Raw genomic sequence first — 13225 nt, 5'->3', positions numbered from 1 at the left:
TTAAGAAGAAGTGGAGGGTGCTACTGCCTTGCCAGAGGGATGTAACCAGCAAGGCTATGTAGGATAGCTAGAATGCCCATTCGAAATCCCCAATCCCAGCAAGTCCTCTTCTGTCCGCAGCTCTTATGAACTGTGGATCAAACAAAGATGAGGACAGCAATCATGACAAGAAAGAAGCTCAAGGCATGCTGACATTTGTCCCCTTGACAGATGTTGCATGTGGTCATCATGCCTCATTCTGGGCATAGGAGGAAGAGCACTGTATCTGGAGTAAGAGAATCTGGGTTCAAATTTCAACACTGCGGCTCCTTCTTAGACGTGTGATCTTGGGTGAGTCACTTAACTCCCCTGCCTTCAATTTCCTCCTCAGTAAAATGAGGGGGTTGAACTAGAGGATCTCTAGGGTTCTTTCTAACTCTATATTCTCCTCTCTGAGCTGCCTCTGGCTGGCAGGCAAAATCCTTTTCATCAGATGCTCGGCAAAGTCTTGAAAAGCAGTCGGGTTTCTCTCTTTGAATGCTTGAGGTGTGCAAGAATAGGGAAATTAAGTCCTGGGCCCACCAAGCTGTCACCTGCTGTGTCTTTGCTCCCTCCCTTCTTCCTGTACCCCTGTGTGCTTCGATGAGACCTCACTCCAGCCAGGCTGTCTGGGAGTCAGCAGGGATTACACAACCGCATTATTTACATCCACTGTTTTGTTGTTCTGAGAGGAGGTCATTGCATATTCAGTTCCACTGGTTCCATTCTCTTCTTTTCTTAGTGGTTTCCTGGGAAGTGGGAGGTGGGAGAAGAGGGGAGAAAAAGAGGGACAGAGAAAAACACGGAAATTAGTTATCAGAGCAGACTTAGAACTCGGATACTGTGAGGGCACTCCTGGTTTTTTAACCCAACATTACATAATTTGCTGCCGTGAATTTCATAGTATCTATGTTCTCTCCTATGCTATTTATGAAGAGATATTACAAACCATTCAATATAACCCTTCTCACTTTAGAGAGAACAACACTGGCCCAGGGAAGTGGGAAGGCTTAAATCCTGTCCCTTTCTAGAACACTGCATGAATATACTTTGGATGGGAGGGAGTGTGCTTCCTGTTTCAGGGACTTAATTTAAGCATCGCTAGATTTCTCAATGCTATAGTGACCCTGCGCTACCAAACAGGCATACAGATTGGTCCCTTTGAATGGGAGACCGATTAGATAATAACAAACATAATAGATGGCACTCTATCACTTGCAAAGGGCTTTCTTTACATGCTTGATCTCATCCGACCCTCCCAAAACCCCTTGGAGGTAGGTCATGAAAGGATTATTAATATTCCCATTTTATACATGGGGAAACTGTGGCATAGTTACATGACCCGATGTACTCTTGGGCACACAGATGGTGAGGGCCAGAACCAGGGCTGGCTCCCAAATTCTCTACCTCTTAATCCCAAACTCCTTCCACAATGCCAGCTGCCTCTTATAACACTAAGGTACTGAGGAGCTGTGTAAGTCATTCTTACCTTGATTTGGTTAGAGAGACACAGAGGAAAAATGATAGTAGTACCAATGAAAATAGAATTAGTATGTACCAGCGGTTTTCAAGCACGTTCTTGTGGGATGTTCCCTAAGGGTTTACATTGGATTCTCACAGTTCTACTCTTTAGCATCAGAGTGAACTTTAAAGGCTGGGAAGGAGGAATGCAAAAGAACCGTAGCAGGAGTAATCCTCAGCCCCTTACTTCTCCAAATTCTACCCATGCTTTGAGACCTAGCTCCATCCTTGAAGAAGTTTTCCCAGACTTTTCTGACTGCACTGGGGGATCCCATTCCAAACTCTAATGGTTGTTTAGTCATTTCAGTCGTGTCTGACTCTTCGCAACTCTCTTTGGGGTTTTCTTGGCAACGATACTGGAGTGGTTAGCTATTTCTGTCTCCAGTTTATTTTACAGATGAGGAAACTGAGGCAAACAGGGTTGAGTGACTTGCCCAGAGTCGCACAGCTAGTAAGTGTCTGTGGCCCGATTTGAACTCAGGAAGATAAGTCTTCCTGAATCCAGGCCCGGCACTCTGTAAACTGCCCCCAAACTCTTAATGCCTCTTGCTATCTTGTACCATGCATTGTGGCACTTAAACCATATCCTCTACTTAGTGAGTTCTCTAAAATATAAATATTATATATACACATGTATGTACACATATACATATATATACACATACATATGTATATATACACACACACATATATATATATATATATATATATATATATATATATATATATGTGCATCTATATACGTGTGTGTGCACGCCTGTGCATGTTTTGCCTCTCCCATGAGATTGAAGGCAAAGACCACATCTGATAGAGTGATTAAAAAAGCCTGAGAGATTTGGTCCAACCCCCTCCCTTATGTTTTACAGATGAGAAAATAAGATCTAAAGAGGTTAGATGATTTGTTCAGGGTCACACAAATGGTATGAGAAGAAGAAGATGTGACTCAGGTTACAGGACCATAGAGCTTGATGGAGTCTCAGAGGATATCTAGTCCAACCTCCTCATTTTATTGAGGGATATGGATTATGGACTTGCCATACGGGTAGTGTAAATCATCAGGGATGGATCTGAACTCAGGTTCTCTGAGTCCACATATGGCAGTCTTGCCACACACCACACTTAGCCTTAGAGCGTCAGAGCAAGAAAGGCCTCTAGAGAGCATCTCACTTAACGCTTTCCTTTCCCTCCAATGGAGGCTGTGGTTATTTCTTCCACCGATGGAGATCCCAACTGATTTGTCCCTGACCATCCTGTGTGACTCTCAGCCATACTGTCCCATATATTTACTGTAGGGGGTCCACTCAATGTCGTAGGGCCCTCCCTCATTTTCACTTTGCATTGAGTGGCCCCTGATGGAGCATATGCATATATGGCCTTTATACTGGTTGGTCATTGCTCGCTACATGTTCAGTCCATCTCTCTTTCTCACTCATGCACTGGACATTCCCTTCCTTTTATAGATGAAGAAAATGAGGTTCTTAGCTTTGTCATTTATATTTATTGAATAGCAAGTCTGCATTTCAAACCCAAGCCTCCCAGCTATAAGTTCAGTATTCTTTCCAGTACCCATGATGCCTTTTATTAATGATATTTGTATCGACTACTTTCTCAACTACATTGACTACAGCCTAAAATTAGCCATTCTCAGTAAAACCCAGTTGCTCAGGAACCTGTGGCACCTGTCTTGACCTCCTTAAAGCTTCCCAAGGTCCATCTTTGGCATCCCCATTCCCATTTGAGAGACACTGGTTTGGGCCAATGGTTTAGCACTTAGACGGATGAAAGTACAGTAAGAAGAGTTATCGTTAAGTTGGGGATGTTGAATGATCAGCATAAAAGGTCCAGCAACATATTTGCCCACACGGAGAGAAGAGGAAAATGTGTTTTTTTCCTCTTCATTTTCAGTTGGAAATGACCAAGAAACTGAAGCCCATTCAAGGTTTCTTGGTAGCAGTTCTGGGTCACTAATCCTTCCTTTAATGCATGTCAGTTGGCTCATGCTCATCAAAGTAGCTTCTATAGTGCTTAGGACTTTGTTCAAATTACTTTTATGCCTATTATCTCCTTGGAGCTTCTCAGTAACTCTGTGAGGTCAGAAAAGACTATCGATCACAATATAGAAAACTGGGGCAGCTATTACTCTCCGTAGGTGATTGATACAGAAATTGAAGTCCAGACAATGTCTGAGCCAAGCTGAAGCCCTTGGTGACCGAACTGGGACAAAAATCCAAGCTCTTCTGTTCCTAGTCTATGCTCTATGGTGCCATATTGTCACTGGGATACATGGAAAAAGACTGATTAAAAAACAAACCAGGACTCCCACTCATTCTGTTGCGACTAAGTTGCCTAATTTGTAGGATGTGCTAAAAAGAACCCTGTCCTGCGGTCAGAGATTTTTATTTGTTTCACTTCTGTCTCCTACCATGATCTGGGTAGAGAATCTTACTTCTCTTGCCGATAACTTTTTCACCTGTAAAATGGAGGCGATGGTAGAATCACAGAGCAAAAGTGGTGGTGGGGGGAATTTAAGTCAAAGATTGCTAGAATATACGCTCCTTCAGGGAAGGGGCTATATCATTTCATGGCTTTGGAACCCTAAGCTATCATTTTTTCGATCGTTTTTCAGTCGTGTATGGCTCTGTGATCCCATTTGGGATTTTCTTGGCAAAGATACTGGAATGGTTTGACTTTTCCTCCTCTAGTTCATTTTACAGATGAGGAAACTGAGGCAAACAGGGTTAAGTAACTTGCCCAGTGTCACACAAGTCTGAGGTCTTCCTGACTCCAGGCCTGGCACTTTATGCACTGAGCCATCTAGCTGTCTAGCACAGTAAGTACCTAATACACAATTATCAGAATTAGAAGGAACCTTAGAACATAGAATGTATAATTTTAGTGCTGAATGGGACCTTAGAATATATAATACTAGTGTCAGAAGGGATTTTAGATCCCACAACAGAAGTGGAAGAGAGATCTAATTGGAGTACAAAATATTAGAATATAGGGTGTTAAGAGTTTGAAGGAACCCTAGCATTCATCTAGTCCAACCCACTTAACCAGTGAGGAAATCAAGGCCCACAAAGGATAAATGACTTGACTTGAGGAGGGTCACATAGTTAGTAAGTAGTAGGAGTGAGATTAAATACTTGAACTCCTAATGCTCTTTCTACTACATAATCTAATGTATTCTAAGTTATTCTTTTATACTATGATCAGTAAGTAGTCTCTTATGCCCTCATAGCAGTAGAAAGGACGGAAAAAAAACTGTGGAGAAGTTGTCTAGAGAGCTCCGTGGCTTCCTTGGAGACAAGATGCTTCAAAGTGAAGTATTCTGAAATGTTACTGATCTTAGTTTTCATGTAAGCAGGAAGCCTCAATTCAAATTCTTTGAAAACTTGATTTGGCCTTCTGAAGCCCCACTATTACCAGGGCTGGATGCTGGCTGTTTTCTGCTGTGGTGCCACTTGTCAGATGAGGAGCATAAATTTGAGAAGGTAATTGTGAATGGTGGAAAATTCCCTTCTGCCTCTAGAACGGGCAGTCTGGTCTGGCTCCTCAGCTTTGTGCAGCCGAAGGCAGACTGAGGAAATTGCCAAAAGGCCAGGGTTAGATTTACAACTAACTCACGAGTGCCTGAGCTTTCTGTCTCACTTGTTTTCACCTAATTCAAATCTGAAGTCATGTTTGACCATGAAACTAGAAGGGAGGGAATGAAGGACCATTCCTGTACCTCCTTTTAACAGAAAAGTTAGATAATATGCTAATGTGGAAAATAACACATTTTCCACATTAGTATGTTATATGATTCTAGAGGCAGAGGGAAGCCTTAGAAATCTTACAGTCCAACTCCCTTAATTTTGTAGAGGACATAACTAAGGCCTGGACAGGGGAAGAGATTTGACTTACCCGTGAATATGTACCGTAAGTTTGTAGCAGAGCCAAGAACAAAACCTAATCTTTTGGCAATGAATTTCCATTATGACATCTTTTCCTAGTATTCTTCCTCTACATGATATCATGTCCTTTTTAATTTTTTCTTTGTTTTCTTCAAAGTCACTCATTTGGCTCATTCCCATCCCCCACCCCACAGGATACCATGCTGCTTTTATACCATTGGCTCCTCTGTAATCTCAATACGAAGCTAAGAGGCATTTTAAAATGACTGAATAAATGTGATGGGCCACAGTTCAAATATTCCTTCTGTGGCTCATCTCTTAGGGGAGGTGAGATGGATAGTATGGGTTAGTAAAGGAGTAAGTGGAAATAAACTTCATGTCATACTCACTCAGAGGCTCAGGAAAACAACTCCTGATTCTCTAAACCAGGCTTGTGCCTGCTCTCTGCCTAATATCCCATTCAGGAGACGGATGTATACTTTATACAGGGATGCCTGTGTGAACAGCATGCTTTCAAACCTGGGGAGCACCTTGGTTATTTCAGCACATACATGAAGAGGCATTTCCACCTGGGAGGTGAGAGAAAGAATGCTCCACCAACTGCTCCCTAAATCACATGGTTCCTAAAACCAAGAGAAAGTAATATGAGCTTTGCAACTGCTACAATTGGAACGTTTCAGCTTTTTTGCAGACTTGCTCAGTATTTTTGGAGTAATTCAGTTCTGTTAAAGTCAATTCAAGTTCGTATTTGTCAAATGCTTATTAAGTGCAAGGCACTGTCCGTGGTTCTAAGCATATACTTATAGATATGACCCAAGTCTCTCTATCAAGGAGCCTATATATCTAAGGTGAGGATGGACAACTTTATAGTAATAACAACAAACAATTATACAAAACTATATAATAATAAAGATAACATACATCTTTATAACACTTTGAAGTTTGCAAAATATTTTACATAAATTATCTCACTGGGGTTTCACAACAATGCTGTGAGGGAGGTACTGTCATTATCTTTTAATCTTTACTTATAGCTTTTATTTTTACATCCCCTTCATGTCCAAATATATGCCTTTCTCCTCATGACACCCCCCCTCCCCCCGAGGTCAAGGAACAAAAAAGAAGAAAAAAATCCAGCAAAGTGAACCAATATGATGACTGAGCCTGATAGTATATATAATGTTCTGTACCCATAATCATCCACCTCTTCAAAGAGGGAGGAAGAGATGTATCTTCTTTCTTCTTTTTGGATAAGCTTGAGGATTATAATTCTACAGCATCTGGTTTCATTTTGTTCTTTCCGTTTACATCATCGTAGTCACCATGTACATAGCTGATCTTGTTCTGCTTATTTCATTTTGAATCAGTTCCTTTATCTTCTGGTGCTTCTATGTATTCTTGCTATTCATCATTTTTATGGCAGTAGTAATATTTCATTGCAGTAATGGAACCACAATTTATTTAGCCACTCCCCAAGCAATGAACCTACCTGTGGTTTCCAGATCTTTGTGGCTACGAAAAGTAGTTTTAGAAATATTTGAGTACGACAGGTATTGATATCATTATCATTTTACAGGTGAGGAAAGTGAGGCTTACAGAGGCTAAATGGTTTGCCCATGACTACAAACTCAGTAAATATCAGGGCAGGATTTGAACTATCCATCTATCTATGACAACTATAATGTAGTAAAGAGTAACATTAATGCAAAGGAGAGAACCTTGAAAAGTTCTCTGAGACATTTAAAGATGAAGTGTAAGAATTCCAGTATATTTAGTGGGATGTGGAGGTGAGAGTGAAGGCTGAAGTATGCCACGAAGGCATCATGCTCTGAGAGATTGTGTACTGCTTCTATGGTCTGGTGCCCTCCCACAGTGATACCAAATTGAGATTCTATATATCAGATGGCACTTTCTGAAACCCCTGTAATCTTTAAATGGGAAAAGGTAGCACACATAGAGGGCACATCCAGAGCAAGAGAACTCTTGTGAAGAGGGTGAGTGCGGCATGAGTAAATCTGTGATGGAGTAAGTTATAGAGCCAGGATTAGAACCTGGGCTTCCTAATAATATATAGACCTAAAGAAATTTCCATTAAACCAATGGTTCCTCATCTTGTGGGCTGAAGATTCCTGGGGGATCACAGAATTATTGTGAGGGGTACATATGCACAAGATGCCCTATCAGGTTGATTTTTAATTAGTGCCAACCAAATATACAGAATGACTCCATACAACAGGCAAATCTAGCTTCTGTAGCCTGAGTAATGTTGTGTGCAGTTGTGTATTACTCTTTTTCAAATGTAGTGATAAATAAAATGCATGTCAAGATAAATCAAATGTAAATTAATCTAAGGGCATTGCAGAACTTTTTACAGCTTTTTCTTAGCCTGTATTTCTCATTCAGTGAATAACAACAGTATAATTATTATCATGTGAGGATCTGTAAACTTTTTAATTGTAACAAATCGAGTCCTCATAATACTCCAAAATGTTGGAAACCATTGCCCTAAATCATTTTGCTTTGCATCATCAGCATGCATTCCATACTCAGTAATTGTCTATAGGTTTTTTCCAGGTTTCTGTGTTGGCTTACTCTGTATATAGCTTAGCAAGCACCCCTCACCAAATGGCTTCTTAACAAGTACTTTAGCAGATGTGTCATGGCAGAGGGGAAAGAGGGCTGGCTTCAAACTCAGAAGATCTGGATATAAGTCCTGTTTCTGAGTCATACTGGCTGCCATCATGGACAAGTCATTTCATGTTTCAGTGTCCCAAGCAACTTTCTAAGACTAAGAATAGAACATTTGCAGATGAGAATTTCCTTTCCCGATGAAATCACAGGTCTTTTTTTTAAGTACTTTTGGATGCTGACAATAAAACTAACACACACATTTAGACTCGCTCCCTTTGATTCATCATATACTCTGCTCCCAGATTTGTTTTATTGATGCATGACCCTTATTCTACTACTCTTGTTCAAGGTCTTCAAGGATTCCTCACTTCTTATTGAATAAGATTTAAATTATATCATGCAGTTAATACAACAGCACAACCTATAAAATAGTCATTAAAATCAGATGAAACTAGGACTTCTCAGTTTTGATCTCTGTTAATTATGGTTTTAAAAAATGTTGGCAAGGTTCTTGAAAGAATTTGCTAAAGGTAAGTTTGAGGATTATTCATACCACCCCTCTTTCCTTTACTTTGGATAATCAGGGGTTGGGTATGTCTATATTAAAGTTAATGACTTTTTTCTCTTGTTCTCAACTGGTTCCAAGTTACTCATCCCTACTACTGACTTGATAGGCTAGAAAGACTTACTCTAAGGCAGGGGTGAGGAACCTGGGGCCTCAAGGCCACATGTGGCCCTCTAGGTCCTCAAGTGCAGCCCTCTGACTGAATCCAAACTTCACAGAACAAATCCCCTTAATAAAAGGATTTGGTCTGTAAAACTTGGACTCAGTCAAAAGGCTGCACCTGAGGACCTAGCAGGCCCTCATGATATGTAGCCTCAAGGCCGCAGGTTCCTCACCCCTGCTCTAAGGCTTTTAAATGTACCCACTAAATACATTTTGTTCATTCATCAGTCTTCTATTATTCATGCATTCATTCTCGATTGATTCATTGTTTATTCATTCATTGATTGTTTAACACATGTTTTGTACAAGCTTGTATTGTTTTCTAGTCTCAGGAATGGGGAGCACTAGGATGGTAGATTGGTAAAATGATGAGGGGGGGTTGTGTGGTGTCAAATTACCACTGCCCCAAATTTGAAAATGCCATAAGACCAAAGAAAGATGAAACTTGGGTAAACTGTCAACAGATACAGAATTCAAAATCTCATGAATTTATTAAATCTATTGTTTAGGAAGGTTTGTAAATCCTAACATGCATATTCACCCACAGATACAAGCCTGCCATTCATTTGTTCATGCATTTATTAATTTTGATTCACATAGTTAATGGTTACTAGTGGTGAACTCACATGGAGATCAGGGGATAAGGATGGGAGTAGAGGTAGGTCCTAGGGAAATCAGAGAGAACTGAAAGATTTCCAGGGTGCTTAGCAGCTTCTGCTGGGTGTGGATTATGATTCACAAATAGATATTTAGTTAGAAGCTGAAAAAACTACTGAAGGAGGTGACTTATTCTGGGTGGTTCCGGGAAACAGAAGTCAGCTCCATGGTTCAAAGTTATGTAAGGCAGATTTCAACTTATCTACCACCACATTCTCCACTGAGTACAGCATCATGTTTTGTTCATTAATAGGTCATGTGACCTACTTATGTCAGAGGAAGCCTAAGTTACATGTAGTAGTAGGAGCTTCCTGACAGGAAAAAGAAGGTATGTGTCATAGGAAATGGAGAGGGAGAAAGATGTTATGGCTGCTAATGGCCACCCTCATGATTGTTAGAACTGAACAGGCTGACTTAGCTGTACTGTGAATTTGTTTTGGGGAAGACCCGAGCAGGGGGTCGGGGAGGTTTTGGGGATGGTGAGGCTCCATGTTGTGATATTCTGTATGGAATGTTTTGGGTTCCTTGCTGTTATGATGAAGTGGACTGACTGGCTGTGGGGGCTGAGCATTTGGTTATGGGATATGGTTCTCTGGTGTCTGAATAAATGGTTTACTTCTTCTAGCTTCTATGTGGAGATTCTCGTATACTTCATGATACAGAACTACATAGACATTTTGACAATCATCATCTACACTGTTATTATTGCCTTCCTGATACAGATGCTAAAAAAATATCAACTGAATTGAGTTGAATATAGTCCAGCCTCTTTTTTAAGATGAGACAACTCAGGTCCAAAGAGGTTGTTTCAATCGAATTTTATGAGGACTTACTATGTACCACGGTGCTCCGTGCACAGTATATAAAGTATATAAAGACAGAATCAAAAAAATTACCTGCTCTCGAGGTACATCCATTCTACTGAGTCGAGGAGTGGCGATGAAGAGAATGATGACAAAGTGCATGTCTGTGCGCATGTGCAATTCCCTCATTCACTACTTGTGTTCCATTTTGTATTACAATTAGCCATGTACATATCTTAATGGTTTAACTATGAATATATCCTAGTGCACTGTAACATCCTTGGAGAGGAGAGTCCCCATCTTGGCATCTATCCAAGCATATGACCCATACATAGCGGGTACTTAGCAAGCTTCTGTTGAACTGAAATAAACAATTATAACTCCACTGGGTTTTATAGTGGAAACCAAAGTATTTAACTTTTTCTGGAATCACGAAGAATAAATAGAGCCATTCATTTCTACACAGCATGCTCCTAGGCAATTGGACAATCTATCTGATTGAAAGTCTATTCTGAGTTTTCCTGGCTTCACAAATACCTGATGAGAGAAGAGATAAACACCCATGAGGCTAATGGTATTGATTTTAATGAACCTATTGTCATATTCTCATCAGGTCACTGATGAGACTTTCCGATGGTACCAGTTCTTTACCTTTGGGTAACTTCTGCTAAGCAAAGACTATAATTACAACACTTCTTATGAGTCATTTATGAGTCTTATGTCTCATGAGTTCACTGTCAATTAATGATCATCAGTCTGGAAAAGAGGTTAATTTCCACAAAAACCAACTAATTTAATCAGGTGTAGTTGCTAAGCATAAACAAGGAGAACACTTGTAGTGATTGCTGAGGAAATAAGAATTTGTCCCCAAGGTACACAAATAACTGGGTCACACAGCCAATATCCTAACGACAAAAAATTCTGCCTACAGATTTCTTACACTGATTCATAGTCAGACGACTCCTAGGTTTTACTGCTAAGTTTCTTTAGAACGAGAGTTTCTACTAGGCTAGTTAACAAGTATTTATAAGTGCCCATTCCTGTGCATCAAACTATATTGGGTCCTTACTCTCAAATTCTAATCAGGGAGAAAACATGAAAATAACCACGTATTTGCAATTAACACTGCAGCTGGCATGTAGTAGTATTAGTAATTGTTGAGTCATTTTTCAGTCATGTCTGACTTTCTAACCCCATCTGGGTTTTTCTTGGCAAAGATCCTGAAGTGGTTCACCATTTCCTTCTCCGGCTCATTTTACAGATGAGGAAACTGAGGCAAACAAGGTAAAGTGACTTGCCCAGGGTCACACAGCTAGTAAATGTCTGAGGCTGGATTTGAATTCAGTAAGAGGAGTCTTCCTGACTCCAGGCCTTGTGCTCTACTCACTGCACCACCTAGGTGCCCTTGGCACATAGTAAGTGCTTAGCAAGTGTTTGTTGACTATGTATATACAAGATAAATACGTATAAGTGAATGGTAACCTCAGAGGGAAGGTACAGGAGGGAATTGTGGGGTGAGAGAAGAAGGTGGGAAAGAATCTCAGAGGTGGGCTTTCGGCTGAATCTTGAAGGAAGCCAGGGAAGTTAATAAGCTCCGCCTTCACCTTCAGAGATGAAGAGGGAGAGATTCTAGGCATGCAGGATAGATAGCCATTGCAAATGTATGCGGTTAGGAGAGGAAATACCAAGCAGGAAGAACAGTCAAGTTGATACACATTTGTTAAGTGTTTACTGTGTGACAAGCACTGTGCTAAGTATAGACTTAGATATATAAAATAACTGAGGGGGCCACAGGATATTGGCACAAAGTTGTTTTTTTAAATGACATTAACATACACTATGTACTGCAAAGATGGGTAATTTTAGGTTCCAGTTCTTATTCTATTTGCCATCTCTATAGTTCTTGATACTTAGGTGTCCTTTCCCCTAATTTCTTATCTCTTGACTACCATGATTCTACTCTCTCCTACCTATTTGACCCTTTCTTCCTAATTTCCTTTGCTGGATCAACCTACTCCTGCCTACTAAGTGTGGATGTTCTCTAAGACTCTGTTTTCTACTCGTTCCCTCACATACTCTGTTCCTTTGTGATCTTACCTGCTTTCATGGGTTCAGTTATCACTGTAACTCCTCAGTGAAGACAACTCCCAAATTCATATATCCAGTCCTCATCTGTCTTTTGTATGTGATATCCATATTGTCATTTGGTTATTACTTAAGCTCTCTGGGCCTCACTGTCCTTATTTGTAAAATAAGGATTGGACTAAGTGACCTCTAAAGTTTTTTTTCAGGTTTGGAGTTATTATTTCCATCCAGATATCTCATAAAGATCTCAATCTCAATATATCCAAAATGGAAATCATTATATTCCCCTTCCTCCAGAATCCATCACTTCTCTAAACTCTCTTATTTTTGTTAAAAATACCACAATCTTCTAGGCATCCATATTTACAACAATGGAGTTACAGTTGACTCTTCCCTCTCCCTCAGCCCCATATCCATCCAGTTGCCAAATCCTGTTGATCCTATCTCTATACTATTACTCACAGCCATTTTACCCTCTCCACTCACATAGCCTCCATTCTGGTTTAGTATCTCATAACCTCTGCCCCTGCACTATTAAAGTAGTATACTAACTGGTCCTTCCACTTCTAGTACCTTCCCTCTCCGGTTTCTTGAACAAGAATCTCCTCTATAGCACACCAGAGAAGTGTTCACCAAGCCTCTACTTGAAGACCTCCAGTTAGGAATAAACCACTCTCATTCTCAACTTCAACCATCCTAGTTCTTAAAGCACTGACATCTTCAGGCCACCTCAATCTAAACTTCAGATGCTACCAAACAGAATTCTACAGAGTTAAACCTAGTTAGATTTATCCTTGGAGGGCAAATATCTGACATTTCAAAGACCTACATAGCATTAACTCCACCCTCTCCCAATTTCGGAAAACATGTTTTGTCAATATATTTGG

The 13225-nt window shown here is 40.3% G+C and overlaps 1 protein-coding gene across 1 annotated transcript in view; it reads right to left on the bottom strand.

Moving 5' to 3' along the window:
- Positions 1 to 387: 387 nt before the first annotated feature.
- PRIMA1 (proline rich membrane anchor 1) overlaps positions 388 to 13225 on the bottom strand; it is a 111321-nt gene continuing 98483 nt past the window's right edge. The window contains exon 4 of the mRNA XM_036737228.1: positions 388 to 767. Coding sequence (XP_036593123.1) covers positions 665 to 767 — 103 coding nt within the window. The 3' untranslated portion in view covers positions 388 to 664. The remainder of the gene's footprint in view (positions 768 to 13225) is intronic.

This window comes from Trichosurus vulpecula, chromosome 8 (genome assembly GCF_011100635.1).
Source record: "Trichosurus vulpecula isolate mTriVul1 chromosome 8, mTriVul1.pri, whole genome shotgun sequence".
In the NCBI taxonomy this organism is placed as follows: domain Eukaryota; kingdom Metazoa; phylum Chordata; class Mammalia; order Diprotodontia; family Phalangeridae; genus Trichosurus; species Trichosurus vulpecula.
This window is presented reverse-complemented; position numbering and strand designations above follow the sequence as displayed.